A 17,865-nucleotide genomic window follows, 5' to 3' on the forward strand; every position below is an offset into this window, starting at 1 on the left:
CAGAACAGTCTAATGTCAGGTAAAGAGGGCTTCAGTGTTTAAACCATAATCCCTTTCCCAGAACAGACAGACGGCGAGAAAATCTTCAGAGAAAATCGGCAGACCTCTATGTGCTGTACTGAACTGTATATACTGTACAAATTGTAGTTGTTTTAACAGAAACTTTCATTTACTCCACCATATATGATGTAAAAAAAATATTAACTCTTTCCCTGCCAGTGTTTTTTTTTTAAACGTGACCAGCCACCGCCAGCGTTTTTGATCATTTTCACAAAAAATTTTTTTTTTTATATCTGAACATGCAATATACTGTATATACAGGTGAAACTCGAAAAATGTGAATATTGTGCAAAAGTTCATTTATTTCAGTAATTCAACTTAAAAGGTGAAACTAATATATTATATAGACTCATTACATGCAAAGTGAGATATTTCAAGCCTTTATTTGTTATAATTTTGATGATTACTTACAGCTTATGAAAACCCCAAATTCAAAATTAGAATATTGTGAAAAGGTTTGCATAAGAAATATTGCTTGAAATATCTCACTTTGCATGTAATGAGTCTATATAATATATTAGTTTCACATTTTAAGTTGAATTACTGAAAAAAAAATGACCTTTTGCACCATATTTAAATTTTTCGAGTTTCACCTGTACATATACACGTGTTGTGATTGTAACTAAGGAGTTATGATTGACAGGATTAGGTCCTCCAAAACCTTAATTTAAAACGCTATACTCTATTATAAATAAATAACAGAAATTATAATTCATGCACATATTTTTGCTGTAAAACAATGACATACAGTAACTTACGATACCCAATTGCAATCTTCAACAAAACCTCACGCCAAATGTTTAGGTTTGAAGTACATGCAAATACATGATGAACGAAACAACAGTGCAGCACTTCTGAATCTCAGGCACACCGCTCACTGGGTCATTCAGATGATCAAAGTTCACATTGTCCTCTGGTTCATTGTTCAATAACTAAGTGAAGTCTTTCATCACGAAGCCTAAACAGTGTGATGCACACATGTGGCGTCTGGAATATGTTTCTATAGTTTTCACTTGAAAGCATCTGGACTCTGGGTGTGGATGATGTATTCTTTGAATCCCTCAATCCCCAGAAAATAACAGGATTTCCTCGTGTTGTGTGACGGCACGTGTGAAAAGTGCACTGGAGGAAAACAGCTCGAAAAGTTAATGTGTGTTTACATGTACATTGTGTATGGACTAGCAATACAGGTGAAACTCTAAAAATTTGAATATCGTGCAAAAGTTTATTTATTTCAGTAATTCAACTTAAAAGGTGAAACTAATATATTATATAGACTCATTGCATGCAAAGTGAGATATTTCAAGCCTTTATTTGTTATAATTTTGCAAATTTTGAAAACCTTTTCACAATATTCTAAATTTGAATTTGGGGTTTTCATAAGCTGTAAGCCATAATCATCAAAATTATAACAAATAAAGGCTTGAAATATCTCACTTTGCATGTAATGAGTCTATATAATATATTAGTTTCACCTTTTAAGTTGAATTACTGAAATTAACTTTTGCACGATATTCACATTTTTTCGAGTTTCACCTGTAAATAGAGAACAGAGCCTCTGCTTTTAAACAAACAACAACGTTTTATTCTAGCATCAAGCTTTCTCTTTTTTATCAACACTTGTATGTGGGTAAGTTTAATAAAAAAGTAACATTTTAAACAAAAAGATAAGTAATGCATAAGCATAAGTAATGCTTTTATAACTGGTTTTTGCTTATTTTTTTGCCCGTGATTTGAATTTGATGCGGAGATTCCTTACTCTTTCAGAAGATGCGTAATAGCGCCCCCTACCATATAACAGTGGAAACACTGAAAGACGGAAAAATTCGTGAAGGAAAGAGTTAATAGATTTACCAGGACATTGTGTAATTTCACTATACAATACAGTAAAATTTGTGTTTGGGGGAAGTTTGGGGTAATTTTATTACCATAAAATGTATTCAAATAAATGTATGTTTTAGAAATTCTATACTTTTATGGTAAATTGATGCAAAAAAAATAAAAAATTGTACATTAAAGGAGAACTCCGGCGCAAAATGATTATTACACATTGTAAGTCAACCGTTATCTGAGATTTGTTTTCATGATTATCGAATGTAAATAGTTTTATCTCTAAAAACAGTTTAGCCTATAACGCTAGTATAACGCTAGTATATGGGGCATTGAGTAATGACAAATAAAAATCGCTTGTTAATACCACTAACAAGGCTCAAAATAGCCCCACACTAACACGGCAGCATAATGAGGGTCCCTACCTTCAAACCGAAGCATTGACAACTGTGTAAGTGTCCAGACAGTTTAATAAGAAGATATTTTATACATACAGTCAACTTCACGTATACAGGCAGAATCCATCTTTGAAAACAGACTCTATCAGTCGATCAACGAACCGCCGATCCAAATGCGCTGAACTGTGTAGAATCTCATATGGTCCAGCGCACTTGGATTGGCGTTCGTAGATCGACTGATAGAGACTGTTTTTCAAAGATGGCTTCTGCCTGTATACGTGAAGTTGACTGTATGTATAAAATATATTCTTATTAAACTGTCTGGACACTGTCAAAGTTCTCAATGCTTCGGTTTGAAGGTAGGGACCCTCATTATGCTGCAGTGTTAGTGTGGGGCTATTTTGAGCCTTGTTAGTGGTATTAACAAGCGATTTTTATTTGTCATTACTCTATGCCCTATATACTAGCGTTATACTAGCGTTATACTAGCGTTATACTAGCGTTATAGTCTAAACTGTTTTTAGAGATAAAACTATTTACATTCGATAATCATGAAAACAAATCTCAGATAACGGTTGACTAAGTAACAATGTGTAATTAGACCAAATGTTCATTTTGCGCCGGAGTTCTCCTTTAAATCACAATGAATCACATCTAGTTATGCACTATAACAAACGTTTGAGGTCTGAAAGGGTTTTTAATGTCTCTTATGTTCACCAAGGCTGCATTCATTCACCAAAATATTCAGTAAAAACAGCAATATTTTTGAAATATTATTACAATTTAAATTAACTGTTTTCCATTTGAATATATTTTAAAATGTAACTTATTCCTGTGATCAAAGCTGATGATCCTTCAGAAATGCTGCTTCATATTTTTGTGGAAACTGATACTTTTTTTTCAGGATTCTTTGATGAACAGAAAGTTCAAAAGAACTGTTGAATCCTTACTGAATAAAAGTTTTAATTTGTTAAAATAAAATAAAAAATAAAAAATCTTACTGACCCCAAACATTTGAATGGTAGTGTATTTTATTGAAATAGTTATATTTGGCAAACCATTCTTCGTGATTACCTTGCTGAAGTCCACAGCACTGTTTTCACGGCTCACTTCGTTCTTGCCCTCTGTGCTCATGGGTTGAGACTGAGGTAAAGTCATCTGACCTGCAGACACATAAGCTACCAATCAATCAATCAATCAATACAATGCCAATGCTAATCAATGCTAATCAACCGATGAATGGAACGCAGCATAAGCATCGGCTGTATTTCCCAATGAAATGTAGCAAACTGTAATGAAGTTTATGAATTGATAGAAGGGAAAATGATTTTAATGAAGATCTGTTATGATCTCAGATGTGTTATAACCATCAAAATTGAATGAAACATCCATAAAGTGAGCCGAGAGATGATTTAATGAGTATGCTCACTACAGCAGCCTTCAAAAATGGATGTAAATAAATCACTAACAAGCATCACTTTATCCAAACTCGATGAACAAATCAATTGCGCTCTACTCTAAAGGCAGCGAAAGCAAGCGAAACATCTCTACAGCGTTCATGAAGACGCACCAAACCCCTCGGTTAAGAGAGCATCGCTGCATGGCATGAACAGATTTGTGTTTATTAGTCATGCCCGCTGCTGTTTTAATGCTTTGGCTCAGCGCTGCATGAATTCGAGTATTAATGATGCTCTGGGCGCTTGAACAGGAACCAGCCGAGGAGAACGGAGGGGTCTGGTGCACTTCATGTGTTAGCGTTAGCGTGTGGGAAGCTGGCAAACTTCCTAAACATAAGCCCCGTATAAAGGTGATGAATATTCAGAATAGCCTTCACCTTCCTCACAGTAATCTGCAAAAACACTGCTTATCTACTGGTATCAATTGTACAATACTAAATTCACACTTACTGTGTTGGGGCATCCGTTTTTTTTTTGCTCACCAGCCAGTGTGAATAGTGGTTTTCTAAAGTTACAAGCCACTCTGTAACTTTTCTCAGCCCACAATTTTGACATCGATATCATGCCATACAGATATTTGCAATATTATTATCTCATAATTTGGCATTAGGTGTATTAAGTTGCTGTCTCTTTAAGACCTGACACACGGATCCATTACACAATGCGTTTTCTTTCTCAACGTTCACTTAAAACATAACTGACTGTTTACGTGAATACTTGCCAAGACCAGCGTTTTGACATTATTTATTAATGTCAAATTAATTATTATTTGACTGTTTAAGAGTGAGAAAGAGCCGCTGGTATCGTGTATCTGGAAACCGAGTTTACAGGTGAAACTCGAAAAATTAGAATATGTCGCAAAAGTTAATTTATTTCAGTAATTCAACTTAAAAGGTGAAACTAATATATTATATAGACTCAATACATGCAAAGTGAGATATTTCAAGCCTTTATTTGTTATAATTTTGATTATTATGGCTTACAGCTTATGAAAACCTCAAATTCTTAGTTTAATTCTTAATTCTTAGAATATTGTGAAAAGGTTTTCATAGCTGTAAGGCATAATCATCAAAATTATAACAAATAAAGGCTTGAAATATCTCACTTTGCATGTATTGAGTCTATTAGTTTCACCTTTTAAGTTGAATTACTGAAATAAATTAACTTTTGCACGATATTAACATTTTTCACCTGTATATCAGCATCGATATGTATCAAAAAATCTATATTTTTGACAACACTAAATTACACTTAGTTAATTATTTCAGATGCCTTTTAAAAGACTACAATTAAAAAATTTATTTAATATATATAACATTCAACCCCCCAAAGTGGCTTGTTACACGCCACCGCTGAAATACACCCGCATTTGGCAGGTGTTAATGTCAAGCCCTGTGTGTAACCAACTAAAAGAAGCGATGCTACTAAATTAACCATATGATGATGATAATGATGTTTTGAACACTTTTACAAGATTTTCTTAGCATTTGTGCAACAAGGAATGCTATTTATCCTTCTTGTGAGTTGCGCAGTGAATCAGAGGATCATGGGAAATGTTGTTTTGTCACCTAATAGAATGCAATAATCCTATTAATTTTCTCCATATGTGACCCTGGATCACAAAACCAGTCACGAGTCGCACGGGTATATCTGTGGCAATAGCCAACAATACATTGTATGGGTCAAAATTATAGATTTTTCTTTTATGCCAAAAATCATTAGGATATTAAGTAAAGATCATGTTCCATGAAGATATTTTGTAAATTTCCTACCGTAAATATATAAAAAATATATGAGTGAATGCAGCACAATCGTGAACATAAATGCACAACTTTAAAGGAGATTTTTTTGCACCCTCAGATTCAAGATTTTGATGATATATAAATCTCAATTTTAAAAGATTTACCCTTATGATGGTTTTGTGGTCCAGGGTCACATATGGGAATTGGTTTGAATGATAACAAAAACCATCAAAGACAGACTTAATGTCAGCTACGAGGTTGTTAATCGATGGTATTTGCTTTTGTTGAAGCCATCAGCCTGCAATTTAACTAAATTTTTTACCAAATCACGAAATTCCTGTTGGCAAACTACAGTATATCCCCCATGATTCTGCAAAGAAATCTCCACCAGAAAATCGTAACAAGCAATTCACACCAAAAAAACTCTTTTGCGCCGCCCACTCCCACGAAGCGCTGCAAATGACAATAATGAAGTGTGCCGCACATATCCTGGAAAGATTCCTCCATTTTTTACCACGTGCAACCTATTCTCTGAGATAACCACCTTTACATGTTATGTTTTAGGAAGCACTACAGCAGAAGGGAAAGTCTCTGAAGTTAAAAGTTGCCTGGATCCAAGCCGTCCTCTCGGTCCGGGCTGAAGGGGTTCTGGTTTGTGTGTGTGGATGAGGAGGATGGAGGAGGGAGAGGTGAAGTGATGGACACACTGGACGAGCAGCACAGAGGCCAACATGGAGGACAAGATGAGACCTGCCCATCATTCCCATCTGACACAACTGACCGCCACAGAGAAGACTTAAAGAGATGAGATGAAGCGCCTGTCAGACACACACACACACACACACACAAGACAACAGAGACGCTGAAACTCTGAGATGGTGGATCTGACATTTCTAATGAAACCAGAAACAACAACAAACAGTCACATTAAGCAGAGTTACTCAATTAAATGCAAGTAAATAGCCTAAAAAAGAAAAAGAGCCTAACATATCTCTACATTTGTGTACAGAATACAGAAATTGTGTGTATTTTTGGGTTTCTGCATTGGAAGAAATTTTACACACCTCTGTGAATTATAAGGAAGACTTTTGTAGGTTGTTTGAACATTGCATATTGTTATACACTATTGTTCAAAAAGTGTAATGCTTTTGAAATGCTTACCAAGGCTGCATTTATTTGATCAAAAAAACAGTAAAAACTATTTGTTTCCTATTGTAATATGTGTGTGTCATTTGAGTGTCATCTGCAGAATCAGTAACACAGACCTCCTGTGTTAAGACAAATACCGTTTTTGTCGGTGCAGTTGGACTCGGACTGCCTCTTGCCGATATCAGCGAAGGAGCGGACGATGGGAATCCGATTGGCCAGTTTCTTCTGGTTCTGGTGATGATGCTGCTTCAATAGAGCCTCTTTGACCTTCCTCCTGACATCATCTTCAAGATGCCCAGCCACTTCCTGTTGGTCCAGAACCATATCTAAGAAATTCAACACACAACATTACAAATGATCAGATCATATTGCAATATTTAACTTTAAAAACATATTACTGTAGTATTATTATTTTCCCTTAAAAAAAAAAAAAAAGTATATATATATAGGCCTATATATACATACAAAAACGAATTAAATCTATCTATCCATCCATCCATTCATCTCTATCTATCTATCTATCTATCTATCTATCTATCTATCTATCTATCTATCTATCTATCTATCTATCTATCTATCTATCTATCTATCTATCTATCTGTCTATTCTCTATCTATCTATCTATCTATCCATCCATCCATCCATCCATCCATCCATCCATCCATCCATCCATCCATCCATCTCTCTCTCTCTCTCTCTCTCTTCATACATATGTTTACATATACACACACACACACACACATATATATATATCAAACTTAACATCACAACGAAACCAGTAGTTTTGCAATCATCTGATGTCATTCAAATCTTCTCTTCACATGTTTATTGTCATTGTGATCTGCAGTGTTATAGAGCAGTCAAATGCTATATTCAACTTCATATGCTCCATCAAAGTGTTAATTATTAATTTCAAACCTGAATAATAAATAGAGTGATGAATTTCTAAAGGCATGAATTCCCCGCAAGGCATGTGTCTGGCCAGTGCTGTCTTGATATACGGAGTTAATGTGCTCTTTAAATGACTAATCTATGCTAAATGTTTGGCAGAAAACTCATCTGTGCCTATTCTGCAGATGTTGCCTGAACTCTGACACTGATGCTGATGACAGCCGATGGAGCAGCTGCTCAGAGACCCGTCTCGTGTGTCTGGAGATGCAGAACAGCTCAGAGTAATGCAAAATGCACATGCTTTAGAGAGTGAGAAGGTGCGAACGCTGTATAATTTATGACTGACACTAAACAATAAAGACAGTCACCTCGTGATGCTTGTTCTATCACCAAAAATCTGCCATCTCATCAAACTCCTCTCACAAAAACCCACGAGGTCAAGATGCGTTGACTTCACTTTTATACAGATGTGCGATTGTGTGGTCTATTCCCGACCCTGTCAATCAAACGCTGGTTCGGCGGACCATGCCACCTGTCGAAACACCTGTGAAACACTCCGAAGCTTCATTTAGCCGTAGTCACGTGACATGAGTGTTTTGAATAACGCTTCGGATCAGTGTTTCGAAACATCTGCGCTTCGGGATCTCGAAAAGCTTCGGAACATCAGTTTCTCGTCAGCCATCCCTACTTAATTACAGCTGCATTCGGATCTCAACCTTCGTGTCTCGGGGGAGTTCGTCACAATGCCAGTATTTTTGCTACTGATCCTCTTCCAAATCCTACTGATTATGCAACACTTTCTCAAGCTCAACTCGTGAAATAGTGATGCTCAGAAGCTAAACACTACATCTTTGTACATGCATGTCAATTACCTGAGCTGTAAACACTGAGAATCTGTCTTCCACCAATCCCACAGAGATTAAAGTGTTGAACTCAGTTTAAAGTGTTCCTCAGAGGCATACGAGCGCTGGCACATCCACACACACACTATTACAATGTGATAATTTGACAAGGGAAGCTCATTTGACCAAAGATGGTCAACATTTCACCGGAAAGAATAAAAGAGTGAATCTCACGGAAACATGTTCAGGTCACAGTTCGACTCACAAAACAACCAATTATATTTTAAAAAAAGAAAATAGAGCTTATTGTTGTGGTATAAAAATTAAAATCATTGTTGTATGTAAAATACAAGGTTACATGGGTTAAAAGCAATAATAAAAACAATGCAATACCAAAAAAAAATATTACAAATTTAGGTTTCGATAGTCCACTTTAGACATTCTACTGACTATAAGTAACGTTGCAACTACATGTCAACTAACTCTCATTAGAGTATTACTAGACTGTTAGTTTTGGGTCAGCAGAATAAGTTTACATGTATGAACTTGCAAAGTTACTTATAGTCAGTACTAATCAGTACTATAGCCTACTAATAATTAATTGACATGTAGTTACAAAGTTACTTATAGTTATGTGAATGTCTAAAGTGGACTATCTAAATAAAGTGTTACCGAAATTTTAGTTAAGTGCGATTAATCACAATTAATTACAGAAAAGTGTGTGATTTTTTTAATCAATTGGCAGCACTACTATTTTTAAGACTACTTTTTTCCCTTTACGATTTCCCCGACCTCTCATTACGTAATGCATCCGTGTGTTTTCCTAGAATTGTAATTAATCTTAATAATGAGAATCACTTTACTTAATTTACTTTACACATTACTGTATTTTTTACTGTATTCAAGTAAAAATGTTGAATTTAAACTAAATTTAAAACAGTGGATATTAAAGAAAGTTCAACAAATGTTGTATAAATAGTTCACAATTAGTTTTATACGACTCAGAATTGGATTTTCTTTATTGCATTAATGAGGATTATTTGCTTTATCCAAAAAAGTCTTGATTTTTCTTTTATCTTTATTTTTTATCTTTTATTTTCCTAGAAGTGACAGATTTCGCCATGTTTTTATAGCCTACTGGAATAATTTCTATGATATTTTTTTTCATTTGTTGCATTTCTTTTTTTTTAAACACAAACAAAAAACCTTATCTACATTCCTCATCTTTTCCGGCTTGCTTCCTAACCTAGTTGTCAAATAAACCTGGCATTATATATTACGACTATTGTTGGCTCCTTGACGAATTGCTTTGTTCCTCTCTTGTAAGTCGCTTTGGATATAAAGCATGAATGCACAAGCACAGAAAGCTCTACCTGCGACCTCCTCCAGAGAGCTGGCCCTCATGTCCAGCATGACGGTGCCGTTGATGATGCAGCTCCGCAGCTCGAAGAGACTGTGCAGAGAGAGCGTGGCCACGTACGGTTTACTCCAGCGCTCACCACCGTCCTCCACGTCCTCTTCGAACTTCAGCCACCTGGACACAGTTCAACCAATCACACCAGCAGTCAGATGATGACCGATGCATGTCAGACTCAGAAGCTTCACATGAAGCTCTCGTACTAAACCAGAAGATATCGTACGTCCTTTATTTCATGTGTCAAATATGCCCATTTACAACTTGAGAGCACTATGAACTGTCATTCAGTGTTTGCAATGACAAGCAGGTGAAAATGTATTTAAAAAATTTTGTATGGTATTTTTATCCTTTTTTATAACCCTAACTGAATTAGTAAATGAGGATTTGTGTTGTTTCATGTGAATATTTCATTTTTTATATATATATATATTAGAGCCGGGACTTTAACGCGTTAATTAAGATTAATTAATTACACAAAAAATAACGCGTACAATTTTTTTAACGCATTTTAATCACACTTATTTTTGCACCGTGGAACGTTTCTCACTGGATGAGTTTAGGCGGACCGATTATACTAGAGCACCAATAGCGTTCATAACCGTCTATGTTCATAACTTGATAACTTCAGACAACAACAAACCACAGTGAACATGAAAACAGAAGCTGACGAGACCGCTTTGGTTGGCCCCGTGGATGGGACATTTTGTTATAAAAAACGAACGGATGGAAGCGTCGATAAGAGCATGGTTGTGTGCAAGCTGTGCAACAAGGAATTGGGAACGGCTTTTGCTACACTTAATGGCAAAAATAGCACTGGTCTGCTGGACTTGGTTGAACAAAATTAAACAATATTTTGTTGCTTAAGCTTATGTATTCAGTCATTATTCAATGGTATACTAAAAATCCATGTGAAAAAAATTACTTCTCACTGTTCTCAGGTCAAATATTTATATGCGATTAAAATGCGATTAATTTCGATTAATTAATTACAAAGCCTGTAATTAATTAGATTAATTTTTTTAATCGAGTTCCGGCCCTAATATATATATATATATAAAGGACTACAATTTACATTTTGTCTTTACTTCATGAAGACAAAATAAAAATGATTCCCATGCTGAGTGCACTTGCATTTAGAAGTGATGCCATATGACAATGTAGAAACCATCATCATCATTATAAGTGCTGTATTTAGCCTTTCTGTTTTATCACACACACACACACATTACACAACAATGGTTCTTTATATAACCTCAGCTCTCTTAGACTAATGCCGCTCAACAGATTTAATGCATCACTCATGCTCTCAAAACATATCAGAGCAGCCAAGAATCAATCTCTGAAAAACGCTGAACATTAACACATCATGTCAAAAGCTCCCCAAAAATATTGATTAATTATTCGTGGGCTAAAAACAAATAAAGATGTCGTAGATGGTGAAAGCACAAGCAAGTCAAGTTCTTTGAAATGTAATCTTTGCATTTATAATGTTGGTTTCATGCATTTTGAAAAACATCTATATCATTTTTGACCAAAAAAAAAAAAAAAAATTACTCTAGATCTGTTTAAGTCATCAAATATTTTCCTTAACACCTGGAAAACTTCTGGGATGTCTTTGATCACTGACTAAAATAATTTAATAAAATCCATTTCACAAAAAATACTTTTATGCTTTTATGACATGAAAATTAATAATTTGTAAGTTTTTACTATGATTACGTCACTTTTTTGCGTAATAAAATCTTTGAATAAAATCAGGATTATAAAAATTATATTTTAAAAACTTGGCACATGCATTCTAAACTAGATTTTATAAATACTTTTCATCTTCTCAGACATCCTGATTTATCGTTGACCAATAAATGCGTATTAAACGACTAAATGTGCATTCACTCCATGTCAAATTTTCCATAATTGTGAGATTCTAACATGTAAAGAGCATTCACGTCCTCGTAATTACTATTTGGAAGCTGGGAATTTTCTGACCTGACCTGACCGCTGCAAATTAATTTTACCGTAGAGTGCAATAGAAATGCATAAGACATGATATGACTGGTTGAGGTGATATCACATGACCGAGTCACATGGGTCAGTACCTGGCGGTTTCTCTCCACTCGGCATCCTCTCCATCACGGAGGCAGATCTCATCCAGCTCGGTGAAGAGGTCGTGTGCTATGTGCTCTTCATCATCATCCTCAGTGCCCAGCAGGAACTGAACCCTCTGAGAGGGAGTATCTGTGACACATCATTTCAGGGAGTTTTAATAAACCACTAAGCTCAGTCGTAAAGGTCACATGGCTAAAATAGTCATACAGCATCAGCTAAAAAAGCATCAGAGGGCCAAAACAACACAAGTTATGTTGACAATAATTCACCACAGGAAATAATCTGGACTCGTCACTGTTGAGTCATCATGATGCGCTGCTAAAAGAGCAACACACACTCCACTGTGAAACTCATCACATCAAAGAAACATAATCAAATAGGACAGAGCGTCAAAGAGCAACAGAAACGATGAAAGGGAATCAGAAACAATAGAAGAAGACATCAAACAGAAAAAAATAAAGATTTATAAAAAATACTCCCGTTGCTAGTAAATGTAGTTCACCGTAAAATGGAAATTAAGTCTCATTTACTCACCCTGGTGTTGTTCTAATGCCGTGTGCCCTTCTTTCTTTTTTCGGACCACAAAAGGAGAAATTTAAAAAAAAAATGTCCCGCTTGTCCATATAATGACAGTGAATAGCGACCCGCATCAAGCTTTTTAAAACAGATGCAAAAGTATCACAGAATGTCCCATGAAACCAGTCACATATTCCAGTGGCATCACTATAGACCCAGTTTAGGAGGACTTTATCCCCCCTAAAAATGTACGATTAACTGTATTATGTACACTAATGTGATTGCCTCAGTCCCCTATAAAACTCATATGAAACCGGTGATGCTCATCCCTGTATTTTAGTCTGCTATATTCTGCTATGTTCTTCAATCAGCAGCGCCAGCGTCAGAAGCAGAGGACGACGTGTATGCATTTATTGACAGATTGTTATTATATCTACATCTGTGTAATTCTGTCATTAATGCATGCTAAAAGAGCTATAAAAGTGGAAAACGGCAAATGAGCTAATATGAGTGATCCTCAGCAGCCATCTACTGGTTATAGTGGTAATTTCATATAATTTTTATGTTAAAAGTGTTTTTTTTTTCACCAGGTGACAGAAATCCTCCACTAAAGCATGCCACATTTTCCATGTTATCTACATGAATAATTTTTTTTTTTTTTTTTTGTGATCCAAAAAAGAACGACATACAGCATTAGAACAAGAATGATATAAATGATTCCTTTATTTTAATTTAATGCATTCTTTATTTAATGCATTAATGACCTTAACGCAAAGTATTTCCGTATCTTTTGTCTTGTTTTACAGTACAAACATCTAAACATGCTTAATTCAAGATACATTTACTTGAGATGCAAAAAGACATATTGGGCCCTATTGTAACGATCTGAAACGCAAGTATCAAACGCGAAACGTAAGTAACTTTGTGGGCGGATCCCGATTTTTGCGCCCGACGCAAATCTAAAATTAATTTTTCATTATTCATAGGTGTGGTTTGGGCGTAACGTGAAATAAACCAATCAGACTCATACGGAAATGTAATATATGTACACAATACACATATGAAATATACATATATGAAATATACCCACATATATAAAACTTATTAGAAAATGGAACAATTGACATATAAAACCAGCCCATATATTTTATGTATGTATAATAGTGTTTTTTCATATACATGTTACATATATAATTATCAGTTTTCAAATAGAATTTGTGTAGTATATGTTTTGTTTTTATGAGCTGGTCAAGAAGAGGTAAAATAATAATAAATAATATATTTTATTTATAAAAGATTCGAAAATGAGATAGAAATTAAAATGAAATGTGGATATGTAGACTTGATCTGTAGACTTGAAATAAATAGTTAAATAGTAAATAGTTTGGCATATATAAATTAAACATAGTGACATATATGGTCAAAACATACAGTGTTATATAAATAATAATCATATACATCATATTAATATATGTCAATATACTCATTTAATATGGCAAATTTATATATGTTAAAAACCTATATCAACATATATGTAGAGATATGTATATATATGTGATAGCAATATATTGTCTTATATTTAGCATATATGACGCGTCACTAGCGATATAGGGACATATATGTCATATAGTACATTTCTGTATGGGGAGCGTCCTCTCACATTCCCTTTAAGAGCCGGCGCGCTTGTTCCAACGTGGATTGCTATTATAACGGCGGATTGCTATTATAACGGCGGATTTGCCAGCGCACGCCAGGAGCGGTTCACAGCCGAGGAGACCAACGTTCTCATCAGCGCCGTAAAACACAGAGAAGTGATTGTATGAGGATGATGGAGAAACACACACAAATTAGCTTCGGTTAAACAGGCGTATAATAATTTGGGTAAATGTGTAAGCTAGATTTATGCCTATTTTTTTCACATCTTCACGGACACAACAATGATTTCCCTCGTGTGTTAATATGTTTCCTTGTAATAATGTATGATTTACAAAAATGAAAACTGCTGAGTCTGTTTAGATGAGAGAATGGCCCAGCATGCGCCCTTAAAATAGCATATGACTAACGCGCAAACTAGGGTTTTCCTGGTCAGTGGCGGAATTGTTTTCTGGAACTGCAAAATATCACCAGGGAACGTTTGCGCCGGAACACGCTCCTCTCTTCACTGAACCGCCCCCCCGAGCGCAAGTTCATTCCCTAATTTACCGATGTGCGTCTGTGGAGGGAAAAGTCCGCTGTGCGCGGGTGCAAAATAGGAATGATACATGCGTCGGTGTACAAAGTCAATTGCACTGGGTGCAAGATAGGGCCCAATCTATTAAATATGAGTTTTTGCTTAAAACAAGAAAAAAATTATTTCTTCTAACCCCATGGATAAATTCAATAGAAAATGAAGTTTTCAGAAAACAAAACATGGTTTTGTACCTTAAACAAATGTATCTGCGAATGTTTAGATATCTGCACTGAAAAACAAGACCAACATGCTAAGATAATAATTGCATGCATTGAAGAGAGAATGGACAGTTACTGTATGAAGGTGACTCTCGTCCGTCTTCGACCCCCGAGTCTCTCTCCTTGCTTCTCTTCCTGTGCCGGTGTCCGTGATGCCGATGGCGTCGGTGGGTCCTTCTGCCCAGAGGAACATGAACACCGATATACAGAGTCCTGTGACCTATTGACCAAAAGCAAACAGACAGGGACTCAGAGAATGTAAAATCTCCTGTATATTAAATAAGAAAAATTAGATCATGTTATGAGGCCCTTTATTAATTAGGTTTTTTTTCAACAACAGAAATAACATTCACTGAAATGAAACCTCATACATTTGGAATGTACTAAATTGTCTTATATTGAGCATAAAACACAATATAAAAAAAATAAAACAAAAAAGTCATTATTGCAAATACTGGGCAAACTTTTTATTATTTTTTGCGAATGAAAAACAAGTACACTTATAATCATTATTTTAACATAATCAACTTTAATAATTAACTTAAACATTGTTCTCGTATAGATAATTTTTTTTACTGACACTTCCCAGCAAGCAATTTTGCGTTTAAAAGACGTATAATACACAGTAAAAAAAAGTTGGGCACATATTGGGTCAATGTATTGGGTTATTTACATATTGGGTCAATGTGTTGGGTTATTTTCCAAAAATATTGGGTAATTTATTGAATTGTTGGGTAATTTCTAGAAATAACCTGACTGTTGGGTTAAATAGCCTACGGTTTCCGCATTAAGGATTATGAAAGGTAAGTCATATCATTTTTATGTATATATAACATTAAGTATTGTGTATAGCCGTCTAATAGCCGTCTATAGTTAAACCGTGACTAAAGATTGACCATGACATGAAATTACACTTACATCTTGTAGATATTATTGACAATGGTAACATGATGGGATATCAAACATCTCATGCGCCGCCTGGCCAAAAACTACATGAATCAGTTTTGACTATAAATGGCTACAAATAGCATAAAACATGTCAAAGAAATCACATTGTAATCACTGTTGACTTTGCTTACATGATGGAATATCATTTATTTCGCAAGTTATTTTGGCAAAAACGACATGTACCCAATTCAAGGTTATTTTGTCTAGAAGTGTGTTGCTCACAGCCGGACTATCAGGTCTATAGTTAACAGAGGCGGTGAAATGACGACTAATGCATGCTGGGTTACTCCGGTGCATTGCATTATGGGTTTGTCATTTTCCATAAAAGATACTCGCTGCGCTGCTTTAGTATTTAGCCAGACGAAGGTGTTTTAGAAGGCAGCGTAATTATGCCGTGGCTCATTTGGAATGAATATCCTACATAATTATGAAAATACAATTATACAATAATTATGCGCCTGCCTACCGTTTGGCACGGATTGCTTCTTTAAACATATGATCACTAAAATTGCTGTCATTAGGTTTTAAAGTGGAAGTAAAGACCTTGCAATATGAAAAATTCTATTTACCAAACATATTTAACCCGTATTTACTTATCTTTTTTGAAATATGCTAAATAACGGTAATCACTCACTGTAAATGCATTTGAATGATTGAGAGGTCGAGACAACAGCATGAGTTTAATTGCTGCAAACGTAACATCTGTCCGTGTGCTTACACACACACACACACGATATATATAGACTAATGCTAACCTACAGACAGATTTTCCTCTTCCTGGCAGTTTAAAAATGTATCTAAAAGGGAGCTGAAAGCTGGATAAAATGAGGCTTAAATTACATCATTAAAGCTGCAATGTTTGAATTATGTAACATTATGAGAAGGACTGAATGCATCGTCCTGCGATGGGAACCGGCTCAATGACACGGGCTTATATCGATTTGCTTTAGACTTTATAAGGTTGACCACTTGTGTTTACAAAGTCATGACATTTGAAACTCAAGATGATGTGCAGATGCTCACAAGATTCAGAGGTGCGCCTGTGACCGAAATATTTCATTTATATAATGTTCTTCAGAAAATGGGACTTTACGCACAAAATATCCTCAAGTATATCCTCAAGTATATGGAAGTAAAATAATGCCAAATGTTTTTGAAATAAAAAGCCTGTTGAACTGCACTACTTGAAAAAAAATATGCATTTCATTAACCATGCACACATTGTAGTTTTAGGGCTTGCATTTTTATGGGTTGAAATTCGTATATTTAAGCTGTGAATATTTCAATTTAAAAAAAGCCATAAAAAATACAATGCATTCAAATGCAAGCATGGTTAATGCAATGCATACTTTTTTCAAGTAATGCAATTCAACAGGCTTTTTTATTTCAAACACATTTGGCATCATTTTCTTCCATACAAGTATGTGCAAAGTGTGCCCATTTTGTGAGCTTCTGGGCCAATCCAGATGGTTATAAAACGTGTCTGAATCTGAACAAATGACATGTATTCAAAAGCTGAAACTGCAGGTGTATTTACAAGCTGCAGCGAGTGGAGGAAAAGTCATATTTTTTGCTGTCACAAGCAGTGTTTTTGCAGCTCAGTCTAATATATAAAATATATTGACATTATTGCATGGGATTCTGGGTAATATCCACATAATGCCAGCTTGTCCTTTCAGTGAAATGCAGGAGAACAGCGAATATGTATTTCTTATTTTTAGTGCTAGACAACGATGAATCACATCCAAAATAAAAGTTTGTGTTTACATAATATGTGACCCTGGATCACAAAACCAGTCTGGAGTCGCACCGGTATATCTGTGGGAATAGTCAACAATACATTGTATGGGTCAAAATTATCCATTTTTCTTTTATGCCAAAAATCATTAAGATATTAAGTAAAGATCATGTTCCATGAAGATATTTTGTAAATTTATACCGTAAATATATAAAACATTTATTTTTGTGAGTGAATGCACCACAATCGTGAACATTAATGCACAACTTTAAAGGAGATTTTCTCAATGTTTTTCCAGATTTTCTAATAGTTGTATCTCGGCC

The 17,865-nt window shown here is 35.2% G+C and overlaps 1 protein-coding gene across 2 annotated transcripts in view; it reads right to left on the reverse strand.

Annotated features, from left to right (window-relative positions):
- slc4a10b (solute carrier family 4 member 10b) overlaps positions 1-17,865 on the reverse strand; it is an 81,203-nt gene that overhangs the window by 36,701 nt on the left and 26,637 nt on the right. For both annotated transcript variants that reach the window (XM_079619610.1, XM_079619611.1), the window contains 5 exons: positions 14,933-15,076; positions 11,883-12,021; positions 9,743-9,903; positions 6,774-6,962; positions 3,363-3,451 (listed from right to left, as the gene is read on the reverse strand). In XM_079619610.1, coding sequence (XP_079475736.1) covers positions 3,363-3,451; positions 6,774-6,962; positions 9,743-9,903; positions 11,883-12,021; positions 14,933-15,076 — 722 coding nt within the window. The remainder of the gene's footprint in view (positions 1-3,362; positions 3,452-6,773; positions 6,963-9,742; positions 9,904-11,882; positions 12,022-14,932; positions 15,077-17,865) is intronic.

The sequence above is a fragment of the Phoxinus phoxinus genome (assembly GCF_949152265.1).
Source record: "Phoxinus phoxinus genome assembly, chromosome: 7".
NCBI classification, from domain to species: Eukaryota; Metazoa; Chordata; class Actinopteri; order Cypriniformes; family Leuciscidae; genus Phoxinus; species Phoxinus phoxinus.